A 24,825-nucleotide genomic window follows, 5' to 3' on the forward strand; every position below is an offset into this window, starting at 1 on the left:
GCAGCCTGGCCTCTTGAGAGTGAAAAAAAAGGGCAGCACATCGTAGGGCGTAGGGGAAGGAACCCTGCTCCAACCTACACATGACCCTCTCCTGCCCTCCCAGAGCCAGAATAGAGCCAGTGGGGGGCCCAGTTCTCGAACCACCCCCCACCCCGGTTCAGCTGGGCAGATAAGTGGTCAGAGAAAAATTCCCTGCCTCCCGCCGGCCAGGTCTCCTGCTAAGGAAGGTCAGGTTAAGGTCTCCAGCCCAGGATGGGGAGGCGGGAGGTAGCGGGGAGACCCGGAAGGACCCAGAGTAGGCCTCTGCTGATCCTGGGGTCCGAAGGTTTGGTGGGGAGGAGCCTGGAGGCAAGGCCTGGGCTTCTGGGTCACTGAGGCACCTCTGGGCTCTGCTCACCTCCTCTCTCTGCCCGTCACACTTGGGACCACCAGGAAACAGCCCTCCTTCCCTCCCTGCAGGCTTCCTGAGGGAATAACTTGCTTAGACTCAGGGGTGGGGGTGTTGCCTCTTGGTCCCAGCTAGGCATGTGACCCCGGGCAAGTCTGCCTGCGCGAGCCTCCATTTCCTACTTCGTTAAAGCTGTGGCAAGATGAAAGGCACCAAGAATCAGGTGTCGTGCTCAGTAATCAAGAGGGTGCCCATGGGCCTGACTGCTGGTTCTCATCATGGCCTCTGTCCCTGGCCTTCCGGGTGCCCTTTGCTTTGCCCACTCAGCCACGCCCCCTCCTCCTCCCCCGCGCCCTCCTCCCTCTGTGCCAGCCTCCTGTCGCACGCGCTGCTGCTCTGGGGGTGGGGCTGTCCCCGCAAGCCCTTGGACTGGCCTGCTTGCTGAGGACGAGATCCAGGCCCCGCCCAGTGGCACCTTGGAGCTGGCAGCCCCCAGAGCTCTATTGGTAAGGCCACTGTGAACAGAAAGTGAGGAAAACGAGGCCCAGAGTGGGTGGATGCCACCCCCTACTCACAGCCTCCTTATGGCTGATTTGAGGGCTGGAGCCAGAACTGGCTGCCACCCACTGGAACCGCTGGGGTCCCATCTCACCGCAGCTGAGGGGTGGGGTAGAGTCGGGGGCCGCCTCCCCCCTCGCTCGTGTCCAGGATCCCAGGGGTGGAATTAACTTCTGGTGCCCCTGCCCGGTGGGGTGGTGGCAGTTGGGAGCCAGGCCTTTGGGGGCAGGTGCCTGAGGACATGGCACTGTCCCTTTTGCTTGAGGGCCACGGTCGGGGGTGTGACATGCCCTTGAGCCCAGGCAGAGGAGAGCGGCGGGGACAGGACCTGACGAGCTGGTACAGCGCCCAGAGGGGCCTTGGTTCCTACTGTTTCCCGCTCTGTTTACAGACAAGCCGCTGACCTCCCTGGGCGAGGGGAAGGGGTGGGGCAGACGGCGAGTGCCAAGGTGGCACGAGGCTGGGCATGTGCCTGGTCACAGATAGTGTCTGAGGAGTGTCTCACACCTGGAGGGGTCACTCTGAGGACCCCCACCCCACGGGAGCATCTTGATTTCTTCTGAAGCTGACCTCTGACCTGGGGGCAGCCAGAATCCAGTACCCCCCCAGCCCCGCCCTGGGCCCAGAGTCCCCCATCAGTGAGTCTTGGCTCTGCTTATAGCATCTGACGGCAGAGGGGCTGAAAATAGCCCCTGAGTGTGGGGGAGGGGGGCTATTTAAAGGGCCTGGGAGGGGGAGAGCCCAGAGGGAGTGAGCAGTCGTCATGGCCACTTCAGAGCTGAGCTGCCTGCTGGCGGAGGAGAACAGTGAGCGCCGAGAGGCCTTCTGGGCTGAGTGGAAGGATCTGACGCTGTCCACACGGCCTGAGGAGGGGTGAGTGCTGGCCAGTCAGGGGGCCCCATCCTCTCCCTCAGAGCACCCTTCCTGGGACTCATGAGGCCAGACCACAAAGTCCAGGAGAGGTTTTGGGGGGTGGGGGCCAGGAGAGTGCCTGCTGGGGGAAGTGGAGTCGCCCCTCCGGCACCCCAGGTCCTGGCAGCCCCAGGGAGCTTGCCGGCCAGCCGGTGAGTGGCGGGCAGCCGTTCTCGGCTTCAGTGTCCCTGTCCCTCTCCTTCCCAGTTGCTCCCTGCATGAAGAGGATGCCCAGCGGCACGAGACCTACCACCGGCAGGGGCAGTGCCAGGCGCTGGTGCAGCGTTCCCCCTGGCTGGTGATGCGGATGGGCATCCTCGGCCGTGGGCTGCAGGAGTACCAGCTGCCCTACCAGCGGGTGCTGCCCCTGCCCATCTTCACCCCCGCCAAGGTGGGCGCCACCAAGGAGGAGCGCGAGGAGACCCCCGTCCAGCTGCGGGAGCTGCTGGCCCTGGAAACCGCCCTGGGAGGCCAGTGCGTGGACCGCCAGGACGTGGCCGAGATCACCAAGCAGCTGCCTCCCGTGGTGCCCGTCAGCAAGCCCGGCACCCTTCGTCGCTCCCTGTCCCGCTCCATGTCTCAGGAGGCACAGAGAGGCTGAGAGGGACGGTGACTCGGGCTGCACTGTGCCTGCCCTGGGCTGGGCCCTTCCTAGCTAGGACCATGGAGGGGAGCTGCTGGCCACGGATGCTTCGTAGTTTGCCCAGAGTTGGGGGCTAGGGGAGGAGGGAGCCAGAGGCCAGGAGGCCTGGATCTCCTGAGTTCCCGGAGGGAGGGGAGCGGACGATGGGCACAAAAGGTGAAGAGCTGGGGGCCAGCACAGCCAAGTACCCCCAGTCCCAGGAGGAAGGGCAGGAGAAGCTGATGAGGGCAAGAGGTCCCTGAGAGGAGTGACCCCAGTCCAGATTTCAGCTTCAGAGAAGGATGAAGAAAAACTGTAAGAGGATCTGGAGTGCTCTGGGAAGGAGACTGGAGGGAGGGGGACGTGACGAGGGCAGAGGCAGGGTGGAGCCCCCAGCACCCTCTGTTAGTGCTGCAATAAACGCTCAATCACATGCCAGAGTTTCGTCTCTTTTCTTCTGGTTGAGGGGTCCACCCATTGGTGTACCCCCCCCCCATGCTCACTTCTAGGAACAGGCCCTGCATCTCAGCTAAATATGGCAGAATTAGTGGGTCGCCCCATGCTTGCGGGGAGGGGCTGTCTGGACAGAGCAGTAAACAGGGCGGCTATCTGTCCAGTCCCCCTGACTGCCGTGGGCCCTGGCCTCTGCCTCTAGCCCTCTGGCACTGTGCAGTGCCCAGGAGGCCAGTTGGCATCCAGGGTTTGTTGAAATGATCTCATGGAGAATAAGGAGGGGGCTGGCACCAGGACTGTCCTTAGCTGTGCCAGGGTGTGGTTGGGGTCACTGACCCCAGGGCTGACCTCTCTTGGTTCTGAATCCAGACGGAATCAATCCTTGGCTGGGGTCAGGTGTTCCACCCTCCCTGGCCTGGGAGCCCAGGGTGGGTTGTTGGGAGTGGGGTGTGTGTGTAGGGGGTCAGGCTCCTGTCTGACCTCTGCAGCTGTTGCGGTAACTCATGCCCCAAACTGGCTGCCTGGCCCAACTGGAAGACACTTTCTCCTAGACAAGTTGTGGGGGGCAGGTGGCATGGAGGAGGCCTGGGCCCCATCTTGGCAGGGGCTGGTAGCCTACCCAGGGTAGAGAGGCACTATACTTGGTCAGAGGGGGGTCCTACTCCAGGAAGACCATGGAGATGGCCCCCACAGAATCCACTTCCTATTTGGGGGGATAGGAGGGGAGAACCTGGCATCTTGACAGTCTGGTACCTGGAGTGCCAAGTAGTCTGCAGGCCGGGCCTGGTCCTGCTCCCCCAGAGCGGGCTGGAGTGTGGGCTGTGAGATGAGAGGGGTCAGACTCCAGACCAGGCGACACACCTAATCCCTTGGCGTCCGAGGCTGGGCTCGCGTCCCCTGGTAGCCCTGGCAGCCTGGAGAATGTACCCTGTGCCCTTCCGTCCTCACCTGGGCCCCTGGCCCTAGATGTGACGGGAACATCATGAGCCTTCCCGACACAAGCGGCCGGAAGCCCACAGGGCCTGCAGGGAAGGCCGGGCTGTTCTCTCCACTGCGCACATTAGCCCCACTCGCCTCCCCTATCGTCACTGCCATCTGACGGGCGGGGTCTACCGAGACCGTGGGGAGGGCAGAACGGACTGTCCTTTCTGGAGTCAGGGTGGGGAGCGGGTGGGGCGCGGCTGAGAACGCTAGAGAACGCTGGGACGGAAGAGAGGCCTGGAGGAGGGGAGCTGGGGAGACCTTGCTAAGAAAGGGGGTGGATGTTGGAAAGGGTGTCCCGGAGATGGGGAGCCCGGCGGGGAACTGGGCCCTTGGTGGAGAGCACTGGGAGCTGGGAACTGGGGACAGGGCTAACTTGAACACTGGCAAAAGAGAAGGGAAGGGATGCCAGGCAAAAGGGGTGAATGCGACGTGGAGGTGCTGGGACTGGCAGCTGCGGGGGTCTGTAGAGTCTGGGGGTAGGACGCTGAGGGGCAGGGCGTGGGAGCTGGTCTTGGAGGGCAGGTGAGGCAAAGAGTGGAGGGCAGCCGGGAGCAATGGTGGAGCAGGGGCGGGGACGGATGCCCCCTCCATCCCACCCCCGTGTGTCTGCTGCAGGGACACTAAAGGAGATGGATGGGATAGGGAAGACGCAGCGCGTGGCCCCAGGCAGCTCATCGCTCAGCCGCCGCCCCCGCACCGGAGGGGCCAGGGCGGGCGAGCGGGGGGTCGCGCCGCAGATAAAGGCGAGCGGGGCTCAAGGGCGGCCGCGGCAGCAGCATGAGCGGGACAAACCAGAGGCAGGCGGCGGGCGCGGTTCCCGACTCAGACCAGGGCCTGGCGGCGGTCGCCTCGGCCTACCAGCGCTTTGAGCCCCGCTCCTACCTTCTCAACAACTACGCGCCCCCGAGGGGGGACCTGAGCTGCCCCGACGGCGTCGGGCCTTGGAAGCTGCGCTGCTTGGCTCAGACCTTCGCCACCGGTGAGCGCGGCGGAAACAAGACATCAGGGAACCAGAGGGGCAGCACCGAGAGCCGAAGGTCAAATTAAGAGGGAAAACAGAAGAGGGGCAGGAACGCTCACGTGAGAGGAGAGACGCGAGGAGAGGGGTTCAGAGCCGAGAACTCTCAGAACTGAGAGGAGAGGTGGGGCAGGCGGAACCCTGGGGGCAGGCGGAGGAGAGGCGCTGCCAGGCATCTGAGATTTCTCCCAACTTAATCCTCACTGGTAGGCAGAGTTTATGGTTGAGGAACCTGAGTCTCAGAGAGGTTAAGTTCATTTCCAAAGGTAAGTCAGCCGATGCTGAAGCCAGGACTCAGACCCTGGTCTGTCTAACTCCAGAGCTAGTGCTTTTTCCAGATAGAGACCCACTTAACACCAGGAGAAAGAGCAGAGAAGGGGCAAAGAAGCAGGAAAGGGAGGCAGTGACTGAGGCTGGGGGCTGCAGGCCTAGCGCCAGGGCTCGCTTCCTCTGCCCACCCAGGTGAGGTGTCTGGCCGCAGCCTCATTGACGTCGGTTCAGGCCCCACTATATACCAGCTGCTCAGCGCCTGTGCCCACTTTGAGGACATCACCATGACAGATTTCCTAGAGGTGAACCGCCAGGAGCTGAGGCTCTGGCTGCGAGAAGAGCCTGGGGCTTTCGACTGGAGCGTGTACAGCCAGCATGTCTGTCTCATCGAGGGCAAGGGGTAAGGGCTGGGGGGTGAGGGTTGCTAGGGGGTTTCCCGGGAGTGACTGGTGGGAGGCAACAGAGAACTGAGTGTAGGCACCCAGAACCCTGGTCCTGACCCTGCCTTCTGTCTCCCAAACAGGGAATCCTGGCAGGAGAAGGAGCGCCAGCTGCGAGCCAGGGTGAAGAGGATCCTGCCCATCGACGTGCACCGGCCCCAGCCCCTGGGCGCTGGAGGCCTGGCACCCCTGCCTGCCGATGCCCTGGTCTCTGCCTTCTGCCTGGAGGCTGTGAGTCCGGACCTGGCCAGCTTCCAGCGGGCCCTGGACCACATCACCACACTGCTGAGGCCTGGGGGGCACCTCCTCCTCATTGGAGCCCTGGAAGAGTCATGGTACCTGGCTGGGGAGGCCAGGCTGGCGGTGGTGCCCATGCGCGAGGAGGAGGTGAGGCAGGCCCTGGTGCAGAGTGGCTATGAGGTGCGGGATCTGCGCACCTACACCATGCCTGCCCACCTTCAGACGGGTGTGGATGATGTCAAGGGCATCTTCTTCACCTGGGCCCAGAAGAAGGTGGGGATGTGAGGCCCCTGTGCACGCAGGGCCAATGGCCCTCACCCACCTAGATTCCCCGTTGTCTGCGGTGCGTCTAATAAAGAAATAAGTTCTGTCGGTTGATGTAGGTGCTGTCTGTGGCTCCCCGGGGAAGGGCTCTGTCTCGTGCTGTGGGGGTATGGGAGGCATCGGCCCTGGTCTTTTCCCCCCAGAAGCTTCCAGAAAGGTCAGTTTCTTTTCACTCATTCTTCCTGAACTAAGGCAGGCCAGGGTCACAGGGAGCTCTTTCAGCATCTGCTGTGTGCCCTGCACCTGCTCGGTCCCTTCCGTCCCCACACTCAGCAGTACCCTCCTTGCAGGTGAAGCTCAGAAAGGTTAAGAACCAATAAACAGTAGTGCAGCTTAGTGGAACCCAGAAGGGGAGGCAGATGTAAGTGGGACTTGTGGCCAGTGGAGTTACCATCCAGTCACAAAGACCCAGAGATGGGAGGGGAGAAAAACGGGCACCAGCTCCCTCCTCCAGCCCTCACGATAAGTGGGACAGAAGCTCAATCCATATCTGCTGTTGCCCTGAATCGAGTTCCTGCCATCCCAACTCCCATGTTCCTAGCTAGAGACCCCTCTGCCCCACTGCTGCTTCCAGCCAGCTCTCTCTTCTTCCCTCCAGCCCATCCTACTCACAGAAATGAGCTGGAAAACAGCAGGTGTGGCTGAGAATTGGTTTATTAAGAATGTCCCTTGCCACCCTCCTCACCTTAAAATAGTTCTTAGTATCAAAAGAAGTTAATGAAGGCCACCCAAGTCCCTGAGGTTGGAGTCCTAGCTCAGTGCCCCAGGGAGGGGAAGAGGAGCAGACTCCCTGTTCCAATCAGAGACGGCCGTAGGATGGAAAGTTTCTGGAGCTCCACGGTCTATCTGCGTGGAGCAGGAATGTGCTATGGCTGCTGGCACCTGGCAGGGGTCACCTTTACCATCGCATAGGCACAGCACTGCCCCTGCCCGCTTCTGGGAAGACCAGAGACCACAGCCAGCCACGGTCTTCTCCCCTCTTCCCCCAGAGTGCCCCTTACCACCCCCCTCACCCTGGGTCAGGAAGTGGGAAAGGGGCTTAGCAGGCAGGGCGCTGCGGTAGGGGATGGCGAACCATGTCTAGGCAAGGAGGATCCCCATTTTCCTTCCTCCCTCTGCCTCCCAAGGGGCTGGTTCTGGGGGTGATTGAGTTCTTGAGTTGTGTGGCAGCCCTATGAGGTTTGTAAATAGAGGGAGTGCAAAAGAAAGGAACACATATACACACATGCAGGCTGGACACCCTCACCCCTGCCAGCGCTTGAGGACACCCTGGCCCTCTGCCTGGCCTGGGCTGTGTGCAGGGCTGGTGTTCAGCCAATGGTTGCCCACAGGATTTGGTCCCCCCACCCCCACTCACACCCCCTTGCACTCACACTCAGTCTCTGCACAGTCCCCTAACCCACACTAACCGCCTGCCCCCCAACACACACACTTCAGAACCACTCACACACATCCACACTTTCTGCCCTGCAACAAGGCCAGTGCTCACCACCCCACCCGGCATCCCACACACCCCAGATCTGCGTCTACCACCCCATCAACCTACACACTTGGTCTCCCTCACACACTCGTGTGTGGGCTCCCAACCAGAACAGCAACTCAAGGGCCAGAAGGACTCCTGTCCTACGCTCTCTGGGGTCCTGGCTCCAAAGAGGGAGTGTGGAGAGGCCTCCCAGGGGTCTGACTGGAGCAAGGCTGAGTGCGACTGCCCCCCAATCCCTACAGTTTACTTCCTCTAGATCCCATGAGATTTGCTGGGAAACTTGGGCAGCTGAAGAGCAAGCGTCTACTGCCACCTAGCGGTGCCCCGAGGCAGGCACGGGGGTAACAGAAGGGGCCTCACTGTATCCCCAAAGGCCGCGGTACCTGCTCTCCCAGCTAGGCAGAGGATGCTGGGAACCACCCCGGCAGTGAGGGGATGTGAGGAGGAGGCTGACAGGGACGGAGAGACAGCCTCCTCTCGGTGGAGCTAAGAACACAGTTCCGGTCCAGCTCAGCTCCAGGGACCAGAGGGGTTGCCCATTTTCTAGCCCCAGATGTTATAAGGCCAGGTGCGCTGGGAGGCCAAGACCTGTAGGGGTCATGCGGGGGCTGAGCAAGGGGTGGGCAGGTTACATGATTCTGGCCCCACACCCTTTGTGTCCAAGTTCAAGATGCTGAAAGGAAAACAAATCATCTCAAGGACTTCAGGGGAGAAGGGGAGCCAGCAGGGACAGACAGGATTCTCAAGAGGGCAGATCCACTTCTGAGACCTTCAGTCCAGCTTGACCTTGCCCTCTGACTCCTTCAGTAGGTAGAGGCTGTCATCTTCCAGAAAGCTAAGGGCAGAGGGGGGAGCCCACTGAGGCAAGGCACAGCTCTGAGAGCGTCCCCTGGGGGCAGGGGCGCGCGGTGCAGGCAGGCTGGCCTGGTGGGGAGTGACAGGTGCACACAGGCCTCTGAGAAGCCAGAAAGGGAGGGCACAGAGGAGGTGAGTGCTGGGCAAGGAGAGGCACCCACCTGAAGAAAAGGACGTGAACGGGGATGGTGCTGATGTGCCAGATGGCATGAGCATCCAGGACCCAGAAGAGAGGCGGGAAGTCCAGCAGCTCGAGCAGGGACAGCCCCTGCAGCAGCAGGACCACCGCCACACACTTGTGCACGTGCGGCAGCCGCTGGTTCCGCAGGCACCAGGCCAGCCACCAGGCCGCATTCACCAGGCCTGGGCGCGGGCAGGGGTGGGGAGAGGCTCACTTCCTGGACCTCCTTTTCTCCTCCCCAAGTCTCCCCTCTGTGACCCCGGAGCCACCCTCAGGAGCCTCCCCCGCAACCACCCCTCTCCCACCCCCAAATTCTTCCCTCTTCCTTCACCCTCAGGGTCTCTCTAGAACCTCCTTCTCTGGAGACAGCACCAAGGCCCACCTCCACCCCGAGCCAGCAGTTCCGCAGGCGGCCCAGCCTCCCCAGAGCCCGTCCCGCTCACCCATTGCCACGTTGACGGCCATGTTGTAGCCATAGTCGAAGCGGACGAGACTCAGGTAGGAGACATGCGCCGTCAGCATGAGCAGCAGGAGGGCCCGGACGGCACTGGCCACGGCCGGGCGCTGCAGCCCCACGGTCCTGCCCCGCCACCCAGAGCAGCTCAGACTGAGTGACCGGTCCCCACGGCAGCATGCCCTGAGGCACCCCCTCACCCCAGCAGCCATGCAGCGGAGCCAGGCCAGCAGGGCAGGCTTCCAATCCCCAGGGGGCCAGCCTGTGACCATGTGCTACATATAGCTACTTGGGAAGACCCAGGGCCCCCCATCCCATCATGGAGTCCCCTCCAGACCCGTCTGGATGCTATGTGCACGCGTGATGAAAGCCCTGGGGGAACAGCACCCCCAGGGAGGAGACTGGTGACCCCTTTCCGCCCCCAGGGCCTGATTTTGCCCCCAGAGCAGCCAAGACGGGCTCACCTGACACAGCAGAGATAGACTGAGTGCAGGATGACGGAGGAGGCACAGAAGTAGTCCATTTTCTGAGGGCAAGGAGAGCTGGATGAGGGACCAGTGTGAGGGCAGCAGGCCGCGGACAAGGCTTCATGGAAGGCAGGGCCCGGAGAAGACCCACCAGGGATGGGAGTGGCAGAGAGCCAGCCAGACTCTAATGTGGGAGTCCCAGGCCTATGGCCAGTGGGGATGTCTCATGCTCCTTTCCTCTATCTCTGTTTTATGTCTGAATTCAATAGACTGACCCTTGTATTCACATTATACAATTTAAAAAAAAAATGTACTCAGCAGCGAGGGTTTAGAGGTGTGCCGGCCAAGACTCCAGAATGGAAGAGCGTGCGCAGACTTCAGAGTGCAGTCTGGGTTCAACAGCTGTGGGCTTGAGCCTGGATTGCCCCCCTTCAGTGGCTGAGTGATCCTGGGCAAGTGATCTCACCTGTCAAAGGCTCAGCTGCCGCATCAGCTAAGAGCCAGTAATCACACCTGCCTCACAAGGGTCAAGTGAGGCTCAAGTGCACTAATATGCTGAATAAAGCTCTGCACAAAGCAATGTTTGGTGAACCCAGTCAGTATGAGAAGTAAGAGCCAGGTCTGCCCCACCGCTGTCCCTGGTCCTCGGGGACTGTCCCCAGCAGAAGAGAGAGTGGGAGGGCGCTCACCTCTGTGAGGTCGGTGTCCCTGGTGTGGAAGACTGTGGACCAGAACCAAGCATTGAGGGAGACCTGAGGAGAGAGGCGGCCGGTGAGCGTGGCGCCCAGGGGCGGGGAAGACCCCCCAGAGGGTTCACCTCCATCTCACTTTGGGGAAGGGGAGCTGAGAAACATATGCTTCCCTGGGCCCTGAACAAACCCATGCCGCTCCACCCCCACCCAGCCTGGGTCCCTCAGACTCAAGCTTCCCACCCTTGAACCCCCCCAAGGCTGCGACGCTGCAGCCTCCACAGGTTCCGGCCTGGCCTGGGAACCAGTTCCGGCAGTCAAGTTCCCTGGTTACTCAATGGCTAAGACAACAGCCCCCGGGGAACCTCACCTCCTCCCCCAACTGGCAGGTGATGACAGCCCCACCCGGGCCAGGGGAGCCAGTGACCTCAGCCTCTGGGGGCGGGAATGAAGTGGGTGGGGTGGAGGGGCTTGAGCCAGCTTGGGGTGTGTCTGGAGCAAGCAAGCAAGGGAGGGAGATCAAGCAGATCCCACTGGGGCCAAGTCTAGGAGGAGGAAGCCCAGCCTTCCCCTGGCTGGGCCGGCCCAACCCGCCAAGCCAGTGGCTGCTGCTGGGATCTGGGAGGAGCAAAGCAGCAGGGCTGGAGGGGCTGTGGTGGGCAAGGGCCCAAGGGAATGCTGGAGGCCTTTCTCCTGGAAATTAACTGCAAGAAGACAGTACAAATCATCTTGCAAATAAGCCCTCACTCTGGTGGGAGTTGGTGGTGGCATTTTTTTTGCAGGGACTGCTAAAACCCAACTTACTGAAAGAAGGGTGGGCTGGGGTGGAGACACACAACACTGGGTTGGGTGGAAGGGCTGGGAAACCAGTCAAAGGAAGAAACAGCCAAGGTCTGGCCTGGAAGGCCCTGGGGGTGGGGAGGGAGGCACTAGGGTGGTACAGGCCTGCCATAGATGGGTAAAGGCCAGGAGCTGCTCACTTGGGTCCAGTGTACCAGGAAAACTGACCAGGCAGGGGACAGAAGGAGCAGCGTAAAAAACCACTTTCCCCCTGGTATGCAGCAGGAAGGCCAGGTGGTAGGATGAGTTCCCTAACACAGGCTTGAGGGGGCTTGTGAGGAAACGGGGAGAGCAATGGGGTGGAGGCGTAAGCTCCACTGCAAAGCTGCTCAAGCCTGGAAGTCTCTGGAGGCTCAGGGAGCCTGGTGAGCCTGTCTGACCTGGGTTCAGGGCTGACTCTTGCTGCTTCTGCTCCTCAAGACCTGGGCACAGGCCCTGCCCTTCTGGACCCAAGCTCCCCCCTGGGACAAATCAGGGGGCCGCCCAAAGTGATCCTTTGTCCCCTTTCCAGCCCTGATGTCAGGTGATTAGTCCAGGTCTTTTGAGGACAGCCATCCTGTCCCATCCCTGGAGACTGGACCCCTTCCCCAGAGACGGTAATGGGGCTGGTCTGGAGGCTGGAAAATGGAACAGGACGAAGTCCTTCCTCAGACTCTGCTTCTGCGAAGTCTGTGATGCTCAGGTCAGAGTAGGGAGAGAAGCAGGCTCAGTGCTGGAGACGGGGCCCAGGTGATCACGGGGGCCAGGTCTCCTGGGCAGGCCAGACCCAGGGACACCGTTGGGGCGGCAAGTGGCCCTGAAAGCCAGCGTGAAGGGGAGGCAGAGGGGAGGCAGCAGGCAATGGCAGCCAGCCAGGTCTCCTCGCCACCCATGGCAGGAAGGGGGAGGTGACAGAATCAGCGCCAGCTGGAGGGCTGTGGGGGAACGCACAGGGCTTCGCTCTAAGGGGCAGGGACTGGGGTTGTTTGGTCCCCTGTCCAACTGCCTCCCCGGGGTGCCTTCCACTTACAGAGACCCACCTGAAGCCTGGACTCTGCACCCTGAAAGATCCCCTTTCCCCTGGGGAGTGTCTCATAATGGGGGACTCCTCTTCTGACCCTCTCCTCAGACTTGGGAGACAGTGTCATTAAGAGTGCAGGCCCTAGGGTCAGACTGCCAAGGTTCAAATCCTGCCTCTGCATTTCCTGTGTGTCCTTGGGCAAGTTATTTAGCCTTGTTGGGCCTCAGTTTTCTCATCTGTAAAATGGGAACAATCATAGTATTGATAAGGATTTAACGAACAAAACAAGTACAGTGTACAACGCAGTGCTCAGGGCAGGGTCACACATTAGGACTTACTTCTCCCTGCCCTGCTTTCCAGTGTAGGATCCGCACACCCCTTCAGAGAACCAAGGCCAAAGAGCCCAAGTCTGTCTCCCACTCTCTGTGGTGGCCAGGGACGACTAGGCTGAGAAAGGGTGGTCTCCCCAAATCTACCTTGGCCCAGCCACAGTTCCAGGCTGGGGGCAGGATGTCTGGAGCCTCCATCATGAGATGGACTCTGGATTCAAGTTCTGTCTCAACCCCTAAACAGCTGTGTGATCTGGAGCAAATAATAGCTTCTCTGAGCCTTAGTTGCCTCACGTACACAGCAGGGTTCAGAATAGCACCCACTGCGTAAGAGGGTCCTGAGGACGATGTCTGCAAGATCACAGGCACAGCGAAACCACTCAGTAAGTGGTGGCTATTTCTGGGCCTGGCACACAGTAGGTAGCCCAGAAATATGTTTCCTTCATCATGTCCAGGGACTGACCCCCACCACCGCCCTTCCTCGCAGGTCACAATGTTCCAGGGAAAACCACAGAGCCCCAGGGTCTCTTGGTCCCAGAACACAGACACTGCAGCTATCGGAAGAGCCCCCTCCTCCCTGCTCCTGAGCGACGATCCCACCAGGATGCACTGTAGGGAGGTTACTTCTCTTCGCTCAGAGTTTGTCATTAAGACTCAAGTTTGGGAACAGAAGGATGTGAAGGACGACGGGAGGGCCCAAGTGTACGGCTGCTCCCAGGCTCCTCGGCCAAGCCTGAGTAGAATGGGGGAGCTGGGGGTGGGGGGTGGTAACTGGCCAATCAGACAGGCCAGGAGGGCCATGGGCGCCAAGAACTTTGCATAAACACTGGGGAAAGGGGGAGGCCAGGGGCAGGGTGCCAACGAGGGTGGAACTGGAGGGAGACACGGCAGGCTGGGTAGAGGAGAGCAGGAGGCTGTTTCAGTCTGTTGGAAAATAAGAAAATTGAGACAAAAATATCACAGCCGTGAAACTGGTTGGATGCCAAGTGAGCCAGATCTGTCAAGAATTCGACCCCAGTGCTAAGCCCCAGTGCTCGGGGCTGTCATTGACACCGCCGCGGTGGGGACAAGTGGGTCTTTAAATAGCTCGCTGTCTCAGAAGTGGGGGAGGCAGAATGTTAAATATGATGCCTGCTGCCATCCTGCCCCCCCATCCCAGAGGCCTTAGGCAGGGCAAGCCAGCCCCAGTTCGCTCCTGAGAGAGAAGTGGGCCAGAAGTGGATGGAGACAGGAGGAAAGGGACTTTTTCCACCATCAAAAAGGATTCCTTGATTTCCTGCTATTGCCTGTTCCACTGGCGCCTCTCTGACCGTAGGGACGTCCTTCCTGAAGTCTAGCCATCATTCTGCTGTCTCTTCTCCCAGTTTCCTCAGCAGAGGTGGGGTACAGTTAGTCCCCACCACCATAAATCATCCTGAAGAGACAGTCTGGCCTTTCCTGGCACCCCATCCTCACTCCACCCCAAGGACGAAGGGACAGAGAATCGCTTTAGCCTCGTAGCTTTGGCAGAGAGCAGGGGTCCCCGGTTCCACGAAGTCAAAGGTCTGTGGTGGGCTCCTCCAAAGCCTGGCCACTGCCCAGCCCAAGTCCAGGTCTAAATGTCAAGGCAAGGGTTGACTTCTTATGCCAAAGCTTCGTCAGCCCTGCTAAGTGCCGGGAAAAAGCCGCTGAGACCCTTCCCCCTCCCCAGGACCTCACCTGGAGCAGGTGGGGGGGCCTTCCCACTCCAACTCACCAAAAAGCAGGAGCCCCAGTTGCTCCAGAAAACACAGCCCACAACAAAGTCCACAGTCACAACCTCCATACAGCTTGGGATTTTTCCCTCTTGCAAATATACACAGGACTAAAGATCGAGTGTAAAATCCACACTGGATCATCAAAGACAGTGTGGACACTGACAGTCTGTCCCTCGAGGGCCTCCTGGTGGCACGAAGCGGGGGCCCATGTCCTCAGGGAGTCCTAAGACACTGGCCGCAGGTGTCTGTCCTCTCCCAACCCAGCATCACCTGCTGTACCCCTGGACTGCAGGTATGTCCTGGGAGGTATGATCCTCCCCAAGACGGAAGCTGAGTGGCAGATGCCAGTGAGACGAAAGACCCCAGAATCAGGGGGGATCAAAGCGAGAGCTGTGAAGTGACCACCGGCCTCTGGCACATGTTATGAAGATGAAGGCGGGGACTCTCTGAGGTCCCCTCAGACCAGCGTGTCTACCCAAGGAGGCTCTGAGTTTGGTTCAGAGAGTTCAGGCAGGACTGTCCTGCGACAACAGGGGCAGGGATGAGGGGGCAGTAAGGGCAGACATCAGTGTCCCTGGAAGAACGAACGCCAAGAGGAAGGGGACAAGTGAGCTCTCCTCCGTTTCCCCACCTTTCCTGCTTGCACAGCCAGGACCAAATTCGCTGCTCTGTGTGAGGCCAAAAACAGGGAGTGAGGGCTCTGACCCACCCGGTGACAGGCTGGGATGATGCCAGGCCCCAGTCTGCACAAGCATTCTGGCCCCTCAGTCCGGCACTCAGAGCCCTCTCTGCTCCATCTTTACTCCTTCATCTGCCCTTCAGCCAGCCACAGCGGCCAGGCTGACCTTCCCAAGGATGCCGGTCCGGGCCCCATACTGACCAGCTTCTGCACCTTCGCTCCTGCTGGGCCCCCAGCCCAGGAGGCAGGAATCCAACATCCTCTCCCCTCTGGGCACATGTCTAAGCCTGACCAGGCCTACGGATCCCGTAGAAGGAGATGCAGGCTCCCCTCCTCCCCGTGCTTCCCTGAGAGACTCCTCCACCCAGACCATGTGGTCTCCAGCTCACAGCTCGCCAGGCTCACTCCCTGAGCCCTCTTCGCCTCGGCCTCTATCCTGCCTCCCAGACTGGCCGGAGTTGCACCTCCCACCCAGCTTAGCTCCTTGGGATGGGGGCTTCGGCCACCACAAGCGCTAACCCCTGTCTCTACCCACAGCAGATACCCACTAAACATGCAGCACCTCATGTGCAAACAGCCCAGAGGGGGTGAGGTGCTCAGGCCCTGGAGTCAGACAGCCCTGGGGGCCAGCCTGTCTCCACTAGTCACCACCTTGTGAGCTGACAACTTTGGGCATGTTTCCCTGCTCTGAGCCTTCCACAGGGCTTGCAGTGGTATCATGAGGATTAAATGAGAAAATGTATGTACAGAACTTAGGACCATGCCCATCATGTGATCTGAGTCCCGTAACTGATAAAGATTATGAATATTATGGAATGGAAAGTATTAGGGAGGAGCACCATTTCCCAGAGGTTCCACAGCCTTCTTCTGGCCCTCCTTCCAGGCCCCATCCCTGAAGTCTGAGGTTTGGCCTAGACGGCCGGCACCCGACACGACCAGCTTCCCTGAGGCCCTCAGAGACCTTCAGTCTCATCTCATTTGACAGAAGCAGAATTCAGGAAAACGGCCTACTCCTTCCTGTCCTTGTCCCAGGGCTCCCCCAACCGCACGATGGCCTTGTGGTTTTCCACCTGTGCCTCCTTCTGTCTGCATTGCTGCCTCCTCCTCGTCTATCCAGCCATTAAGTTTTGGGGTTTCTCGGGTCTCCATTCCAGATCCCTTCTCTTCTCACGGAGCTCCCCCCTGGTGATGACATCCACACTCACAGTTTCTATCACTGTCTTCTAAGCAGAAGCACAGGGCTTGTCCTTGATTCCTTGCTTCTCTTCTTAGGTCACCTCACAGCCAAGATGGTGTGAGTGTAAACTCTGGAGCCAGATGCCTAGATTCAAACCCTGGCTCCTGGGGCAGGTAACTTAAACTTTCCAGTCCTTGGTTTCCTTGACTGTAAACTGAGGACAATAATACTGCCTACCTCATGAGCTTTTTATGGGATTAACAAGGTTAATATTTATAAAGTGCTTAGAATGATACCTGGCACAGAGTAAGAGCTGTGTATGGGTTTATTAAAGAAACATTAAAAATTTTTAATGTTACCTCCAAAACATAGCTCAAACACACTTCTCTCTAATACCCCTCCTTCCCCAGACCTGTGCCACCTCTCTAGCCTAGCTACTGTGCCCTACACTAAAATTACCAAATAGCCCCAGCATCCACTCCTGCCTCCTCCAACCTGGCGTCTACACAGAGGCCAGAACAGCAAATGTATTCCCGAAGCCCCCTCTCTGCAACCCTCATTGCTTCCTGAGGTTTTGAGAGTCAAGATCTAAATTGTTACTATGCCTGCAGGCTCTCCACCTCTATCCATCTCCAGGATCCCCCTGCTGCCCACCCGCTCACCTGCCTCACACCCACTCCCAGCTTCTTGCCTGGTTGGCCTTCTGACGTTCATGTCCTCATATAACCTGCACTCTGTCCTGCCAGTGTGCATTCATCCATTATTCTGATTTGACCTCACATACCTCTTCCTCACGGAAGCCTTCTTGGATTGCCCCGTGCTGGTCTAGACCCCACCACACCCCCCACAGCACTGATCTAGGCTTCACTGCACTTGTTCATAACTGACTTTTTACATTCAATTGTGTACTTATGTGACTGGTACCAGAGGGCGGGGACCCATGTGTTTTTATATGCTTTTGTATTTCTCGCACATAGTACGTACTCAATACCTGAACACATGGCTGCTTTGATGGAAGCAAATGAGTGAGTGGGGGCTGTCTCCCTAAGGTTTACCGTGGTAGCTCTGATCCAGAGACATCCATTGGAACCTCTCCTGCCCTCCCCAAGGTGACTGTGGTTCACATCTGTACCACAGTCCTTGTTTCTCTCACACAGCTCCAGGCCCCAGATGCTGGCTCTTCTGACCAGCCACTCTGTGAAGCTCAGAGACCTCTCTGGATACTCAGATGGAACATATTTCAGCTTCTCCAGGGATGGTCTAAGCTCCAGATGGACTGCTGTCGCTGCCACGGCCTCTAGGCCTTGGCTGGGGTTGACAGGGCTTTGAACCTTCCACAGGTGTCCTGGGAAAGACCTGTGGTCCCAGAATGCTTCTACCACCCATCTCCCTTCTGTGTCTATAAACTGTCCTACTGTGTGTTTGAGTGGCTTCCTGCTTCAGGACGAGATCAAGGTCTCCTCTACCCCTCCTTCTCAGACAGCCTGACCCAGGATCTTCTAGAAAGCGAAGGCTTGTTTCAGCACCTTCCCGGCTCTCCCTAGGCTGGACCACCCCACAGCTGCAGGTTTATCCCTAGAAAATTGAGGGTAAGCTAGGTGGGTGAGAATTGGGATCTAAGGCTTCCTCATTCTTGGATGAGGGTGTAGAACAGGAATCCTGCCAGGTTACCTACCCAAGCGAAGACCACGCAGGTGGGGTACATAGGGGAGGAGGCTGGCACGGAGGTGCGGTAGCGACAGAGCATCACCAGGTTGGCCAGGCCATTGAGGAAAGAGGCCACAGCAGAAGCCGGCTCTTGGAAGCACAGGAACCGGGAGAAGGGCCACTGAAAAAGGAACACATGGATGGGGCCTGAGAGTCAGGCAATGCCCAGTTGGCCCCACCCATCTCTGCTTGACCTGCTGCATCCCCAGGTCCCTAGCCGGCTCCTCAGCTCTGGACCTTGGCCAAAGCCTCAGGTGCAGTCCCTCTTCAGGTCAACGAGCTCCCCTGCAGTCCCTGGCTGAGAGTCATCCTTCTATCCTGGCCAGCACTCACAGTACTGGGATGACCAGGCGGGCCAGTGTTGATGGCTCAGTATGGTTGGTGGAAGCAGCACAGTCCTGCCATCTAGAAGACAGAAGAACTAATCCATCCTCTACCACTGACCACAGCCCTCTGAGCTTCACCTTACTCTGTGACAAGCTAGGGAGAATAATTCTCACCAACCACAACAGTCTAGAATAAGATCTTATTGGATCAAAGGGTATCAGCAAGTTGAGCCTCTGTGCCTCACTGGGCTACCTGAGGGGGTATTTTTTATTTTAAATCCAGACCCCTACTGAAGAAGCAACAGACAGCATACCAAGGGGACACTCTGGGAATTTGTCCTTGTAGGAAGGTGGGCATCTCAACCACTCTAAGCAGCCCAGCACCACTCCCTGAGAAAACCCCAAAAGCTCCTAGATCTTGTTACCTCAAACCAAGAGGCAGGACACATTGTTCCCATCTGATGACAGGAAAACCAGCATATTTTGAGAACAGGAAACACACACTCATCACTCAACACTTTGGCTTGCTTCAACAGCATAGTCCAACTAGAGGCATCTAACTCCCACCATATACTTAACCTGACGCTCCAGCTCACCTTGCCATGGAACTGAGGCACTTCGTGACCTTCCCGGAGGTAGAGGCCAACGGTGACCCACATACACTCATACTTACAGTCGTCCCGACAGGTCCAACCTGAAACAGATAAATACGGCCTGGTGAATCCCCCAGCACAGGGAGACACAGAGATAGCTCGAAAGGGGCTCAAACCCAAACCCAAGCCAAGAGGGCCTGCAGGTTGGGGAAAACCAGAAGAAATCTGAAAGTTCTAACTTTCTGCTTGGATGGATGAGTGATGGTGCAACACACACACAGGGGAAAGGTGCGTGTGTGCGTGTATGTGTGTGTGTGTTAGAGTGTATACTGAGCAAACAGAGATGTCTCTTCTCCTTTAATCCAAGATGGAGATTTTGGCATCTGATGGACCCATCTGTGGACATCTGGGTTCATGTTTGCTCTTCCTGAATACAGGATTTGCTCTCACTACCTAGGGAGAAACCCTTGTTATCTTAACCCCCGCCTATGAAGATGAAGCTCAGGTTCTTCACTCTGACTTTGGAGGCCCCACATTGCCTTCTAAACTTCATTTCCCACTACTCCTTTTCAGGCACCCTGCTCCCTGAGTAAACCAAGCTGCAGGATGTGTCCATATCTACCCAGGGCCTCCACTCTCTGTTCTTTCTGTCTGGTAAACAAAGGACAGTAAAGAGAACAAACTTGCAGTCAAACAGGCCAGAACTGAAAACTCTACTAGTTACTGGCTGCGTGACTTTGAGCAGGATACCTAACCTCTCTGAGTCTCCTCATTTGTAAAAATCAGGTTAAGAGAATCAATCTCAAAGGGTTGTTGTGAAAAATAACTATTTTGACACGTGTCACACAGTAAGTGTCCACTATGGCCACAGGCCTAAATTTAATGCACCTATCGGGAAGACCTTCCTCTCAGGAATGTCCAAGATAACCAGTGCCCCCAACTCTTCAAAGTCAGAAACGATTCCTTCCTCCCCTACATGCTACTTAATCTAAGAATCCTTTGGGGCTTGAATTACCGTCTCCTTGCATTACGAGCCCCCAATGGTAGGACCCTGGTCTGATTTCAGTGTCATTCCAGTACTTTGTACCCAGGAGGTAGTAAATGCCCATTTGACTGAATAAATAAAAAGTAAACGAAGCTCCTGGCTGACAGGCTATCATCACTCTGGGGCTCCACTCACTCACACCCATAATGGACCCCAGGGAGGAACTAAGGTGCATCATTACAGAGTGGTATTAGGGGGCGGGGCCAAGATCGTTGGGCGGGGCCTACCGCGGGGTGTGTCTTACCTGCTAGACTCATGTAGATTGGCTGGCGGGAGCGGAAGTGCTTCAGTGCACCCCCCGAGCAGTTCCGTTCTTCGCACCGAAGCAAGCAGTCGCGGTACACTGGCTCGCGGTCGCCCTGGGAGCCGCTTGCTAGCGCGGCTGCTCCAGCCAGCAGTACCAGACGCGCAGTCCGCCCGGCCATCCTTCCACCCTGGCCCTCCGCCGGCGGAGGAACTTAGGAGCTTTCACTTCCGGAATAAACGGAAGTGCCTTGTGTTCTTTCATCTGCTCTCCGCCGACGTCCACCCCAGTTTAAGAAAAGTTCCCGGGTTTTTGCCGGCGCCTGCCCCGCTCTTCGCCTAAATGTTATCTGCATATAACAAGGCGACAGGGTTAGGGTAAGGGAGACACCGGGTAGGTTAAGAAGCAAAATGAAATGGTATTTTATCAACATTTGTCTTCTTCTCCAGGGTCTTTTTGTTTGAGCTAGGGCTATTTTTCTGTCCCCAGTTTAATCGGATTTCCGCACTCTAATGTACCTGCAAGTGTCTGTTTATCTTCCAACCCCACTGGCACCACCACTCTAGTTAAAGAAATCATCATCTGTTGTCCAGGCATCCAAAGTAGCCTCTTCACACATCCCCCCACTTCTACTTACACCCCTCCAGCCCATACTCCATTTCCAAGCATTGACATTTGACCATATCATTCTCCTTAAAATTCCTTACTGGTTCCTACTTGCCTCAAGATAAAATCATAATTCCACAAGCCCTGCATAATCTGACTCCTGCCTGCTGATCTCCCTCATTTCTCTGCTCCAGACTTCCCTCAAGAGGCCATGGCCCTTGACCTTACCTCATCCCCTTGTCCGTATCATTCTTACTCCAACTGATTCTTTTAGTCTCAACTGAAACACCGCTTCTAGGAGTAAATAACACGTGGAGGGTGATATAACATATGGTGGTCTCTGTTCCCAGGCGAGATTGTGGGGGGACCTTGCTGTCTTGTTTACTACTATACTGCCAGCACTAGTACAGAATTTGCCTCAGGGTAGGCCTAGCATAGATGCAAAGGAGATCACATCTATCATCAACAAATGCTAAAAAAAGAAAAATGACATTTAAGTTGAAAGAAGCCATACTAAGACTTGCAGTTGACTTTCAGTAGAAATAAAATTCAGAAGACAATGGAGCCACATATTTAAAACATAGAAGGAACATTAACTGTTAAAACCTAGGATCTGATATATAAAAATATGTGAGACTCAAAAATGAAGACTAATTATGTTTTCTGACAAACAGAAACAAAGAGAATTTGTCACTGCAGACCTTCAGTGACAGGGATACTAAAAGGTATTTTTCAAATAGAAGGAACACGTCCCCCAGTGGGAAGCATACAAAAGCAGAACATGATAGAGTGAAGGCAGATATGTGCGTCATCTAGATGACTATGGACCACACAAAGTGATAATGAGAAAACTTTTGGGGTCATTTCTTTTGAATTTTATTAAAACTGGTTTATGGCTTCCCAGGTGGCTTAGTGGTAAAGAATTGGCCTGCCAGTGCAGGAGACACAGGTTTGATCCCCGGATCGGGAAGATCCCCTGGAGAAGGGAATGGCAACCCACTCCAGCATTTGTGCCTGGAAAATTCCATAGACAGAGGAGCCTGGTGGACTACAGTCCATGGGGTTGCAAAGAGTTGGACATGACTGAGTACACACACACACACACACACACAGAGGCACTTGCTAAGACCCAACATGGAGTTTTTTGGTGTTTTTGTTTAAGTGAATGAACAATGTAATTCATAAGAATTTGGGTGCCAAAGCTAGGCTATCAAATCACCAGCATGATTCAAACTATGCTGAGATAAGAGAGATATCCTATTTCTAGAAAAACTAAGAGGAGGATCTTTGGGAATAGGAAGTGAAAGTGAAAGTGTTAGTTGCTCAGTCCTGTCTGACTCTTTCCAACCCCATGGATTGTATAGCCCACTAGGCTCCTCTGTTCATGGAATTCTCCATGCAAGAATACTGTAGTGGGTAGCCATTCCCTTCTCCAGGGGATCTTCCCAACCCAAGGATTGAAGCATAATTAGTGTGTGTGTACTGATTGCCTTTTCCTCCACTCCACTCTCTGGATTCTATTCTCTTTTTTTTTTTAATTAATCAATTTATTTGGCTGAACTGGGTCTTAGTTTTGGCATGTGGGATCTAGTGCCCTGACCAGGGATTGAACCCACGGCCCCTGCACCGGGAGCTCAGAGTCTTAGCCACTGGACCACCAGGGAAGTCCATGGATTCTACTCTTTCACTCTGTCAGCAAACATTTCCTGAGCTCCTAGCCCTAGCTCCAAGGTAAGGCCCAGCTCCAGGAGGCACCATTCATATTTTATGTTCTGTGAATGGCGCTCAGGGGTGCCCCATTCACATTATATTTTCTGCAAATGGTACCTTTTTCAGTTCAATATGACATGAATAGTGTCCCCTGGAGTTGGGCACCCAGTTTGATACTGAATGGGAAACTGAAATGAACAAAACAACCACTCAGCCCTCCAGGAGCTGAATGAAAATAATCGAGTGCTAATGCTATTTTGCATCTGATGGATCAGTTCTTTCTTTTTTCTCGTTCTCTTTACAAGTTAAAACTAGTTGGAGTATAGTTTATTTACAATGTGTGATAGACTAGTTCTTTTATAATACAATATTTTATTTTGTCCTTACTATAATGCTTGGATGAATATTTTTATCAAGATTCCCACTTAAAAATGAGGAAATTTAGGATTAAAGAAGATGAAATACTGACAGAGTACGGATTCTCCTTTTGAGAAATAGAGCTCTTAAAACTTTCAAGTTTCCAATTTAGGAAGCCTCATCCTGTATTACATCAAACATCCTAAAATGTGGCAGCATGCACATTAAATAAAATTTGTAAATAACTATATATAGTTGAATTGAGTTTCTGTAAATAGTTGACAAATTGCTATATTTTTAATATAGCAATTTTAATAAAATAGAGCATCTTTAATAAAATATTGTTTTTCTACAGTTTTATTATCATATTTTGGAGCTAGCATTGAAAATTCTTTCATGCCTCGAACATTTTTTGGGTCCTTGAAAATTCATGGCTATCCAATGGAGAAAACAATTCTAGATTAAAGGTGGAGAGGTCTGTCATGTTGTCCTGATGGGAGATGAGGTGTTGTTTCTTTGGGACATCTTTTTTTTGGGGGGGGGGGCATCTCTTGAGAATGTTTTCTGCCAGAAGAAACAATTACCAGGCTTCTCCATCTCCCCACTTTTCAGCCCAGAGACCCTCCTTTCCTTGCTCAAGAGCTCCCTCACCTTAATCTGTTTCCTAACTTGGATTTGGTTTTTTATGTGAGTCACAGCCTGCAAAGTCATTGATTCATTCCTTCAACTCAGGCTTATTGAGCCCTACTGGGTGTTAGCAATTGCACTAGGGGGAAAAAAATAGATGAATCAGAAATCCTTCCAAGTCTAGGGAAGAGAAATACAAAAGCAAACATTACAGTGTGCTGAGGGCTCATAGGCAAACTGACCATATTCTTAGAATAAAAAATTGAGGGATAGCCTACAATGAGGATTTCTTATAATTTATCAAATAGGTAATGCAGTTTACCATGTGCAAGTCTCTGGGGACAGAGCAATGAACAAGGTGTCATCTTTCTCATGGTCAGAGGAGGAAGACAGGCAATAAATGAATACTAAACAAAACACCAGGATAATTTAACTGCTAATGCAAGAGCACATTGGTATGATCACAATATAGGACTGTTTAGCACTGTGCAAAATATACATACCTTTTAATCCAATAATTTGCACACATTCTCTAACCAGCAATTTCTCTCCTAGGTATATCTACATCCACACAATCTCTAGGTATACCTGCACAAGTGCAAATGGGGTAAAGTACAAAGCTATTCAAGGCAGCATTGTTCATTATTTTCAATAGCAGAAAAAAAAGAAAAAACTAAATGTCCAGCTATAGGGAATGAATTACATAAATTGAGGGAGATCCAGATAATTACCATAGAATGCAAAATAGAAATTAATAAGAACGGGGCTGATTTATAATATCCTGACATGGAAAAACCATCATGATATTTTTGGTAAGTATAAAAAAGCAAGATACAGAACGATATGTGTGTGTCTACACATTACCTTGTGTGAGGAAAAACAAGAGTATATATATTATGTTTGTTATTTTTAGAGACTATACCTAGAAAGTGGAAATAATTGCTGCCTCTGGGGAGAGGTGGAACTGTGTATCTGGGTGACAAGGAAGTGAGAGATGTTTTTTATTCTTGTACTTTGAAAACTTTGTGCCATTTGTATGTCATCAGTTAGAAAACAGAAATAATGCAAAAACTCAGTTTCACATAGTCACAAGCAGTGAGTAATATAATTGGAAAACAACCTGAATGAGGGAAGGAAGGCAAAGAAGGGAGGAGGAGGAGGTCACTTTGGATTAAGTGGTCAGAGACCTTTCTGAGAAAGTGATATTTGAGCTGAAACCCGCTTGACCAGAAGAAACCAGCCCTGGTAACACCTGGGGGCAGATTGTTCTAGGCTGAGGGAACAGCCAGTGCAAAGGCCCTAAGGCAGGAACAAGCTTGGCATCTTTGAAAAACAGAAAAGAAAGCTGCATGACTGGAAGGCTCTGAGACCAAAGTGAAGACCAGAGACCAGGTTCTGGCAGGTCTCAAGTCAAGGTGAAGAGTTTAGGCAACAGGAAGTCATTAGGAGGTGTTTTAGCACCAGAGCTAATGAAATGATCTGATTTATGTCGAAAACATTTACTTTGGTAT

General features: G+C 54.9%; 3 protein-coding genes across 5 annotated transcripts; 2 read left to right on the forward strand and 1 right to left on the reverse strand.

Annotated features, from left to right (window-relative positions):
• Window positions 1-95: 95 nt before the first annotated feature.
• TCAP (titin-cap) lies at window positions 96-2,913 on the forward strand. The gene is made up of 2 exons (XM_020898175.2): window positions 96-1,819; window positions 2,066-2,913. The coding sequence occupies exons 1-2, from the start codon at window positions 1,710-1,712 to the stop codon at window positions 2,457-2,459; spliced, it is 504 nt and encodes a 167-aa protein (XP_020753834.1). The 5' UTR covers window positions 96-1,709; the 3' UTR covers window positions 2,460-2,913.
• Window positions 2,914-4,694: 1,781 nt separating this feature from the next.
• Window positions 4,695-6,252, forward strand: PNMT (phenylethanolamine N-methyltransferase). The gene is made up of 3 exons (XM_020898154.2): window positions 4,695-4,896; window positions 5,398-5,605; window positions 5,729-6,252. The coding sequence occupies exons 1-3, from the start codon at window positions 4,695-4,697 to the stop codon at window positions 6,168-6,170; spliced, it is 852 nt and encodes a 283-aa protein (XP_020753813.2). The 3' UTR covers window positions 6,171-6,252.
• Window positions 6,253-6,845: 593 nt separating this feature from the next.
• On the reverse strand, window positions 6,846-20,249 carry PGAP3 (post-GPI attachment to proteins phospholipase 3). 3 transcript variants are annotated; one of them, XM_020898177.2, is made up of 8 exons: window positions 20,015-20,247; window positions 18,729-18,826; window positions 17,775-17,927; window positions 10,339-10,401; window positions 9,647-9,708; window positions 9,172-9,308; window positions 8,709-8,910; window positions 6,846-8,527 (listed from the first exon to the last, which is right to left on the reverse strand). In XM_020898177.2, exons 1-8 carry the CDS (start codon window positions 20,193-20,195, stop codon window positions 8,464-8,466), a joined length of 960 nt encoding a protein of 319 aa, XP_020753836.2. In that variant the 5' UTR covers window positions 20,196-20,247; the 3' UTR covers window positions 6,846-8,463. The 3 variants fall into 3 exon arrangements, with proteins under 3 accessions (XP_020753836.2, XP_020753835.2, XP_020753838.1); XM_020898176.2 differs by having other exon boundaries at window positions 6,846-8,910; window positions 20,015-20,249; XM_020898179.2 differs by lacking the exons at window positions 6,846-8,527; window positions 8,709-8,910; window positions 9,172-9,308; window positions 9,647-9,708; window positions 10,339-10,401 and adding an exon at window positions 12,210-12,414 and having other exon boundaries at window positions 20,015-20,248.
• Window positions 20,250-24,825: the final 4,576 nt, after the last annotated feature.

Source organism: Odocoileus virginianus, chromosome 17, assembly GCF_023699985.2.
Source record: "Odocoileus virginianus isolate 20LAN1187 ecotype Illinois chromosome 17, Ovbor_1.2, whole genome shotgun sequence".
NCBI classification, from domain to species: domain Eukaryota; kingdom Metazoa; phylum Chordata; class Mammalia; order Artiodactyla; family Cervidae; genus Odocoileus; species Odocoileus virginianus.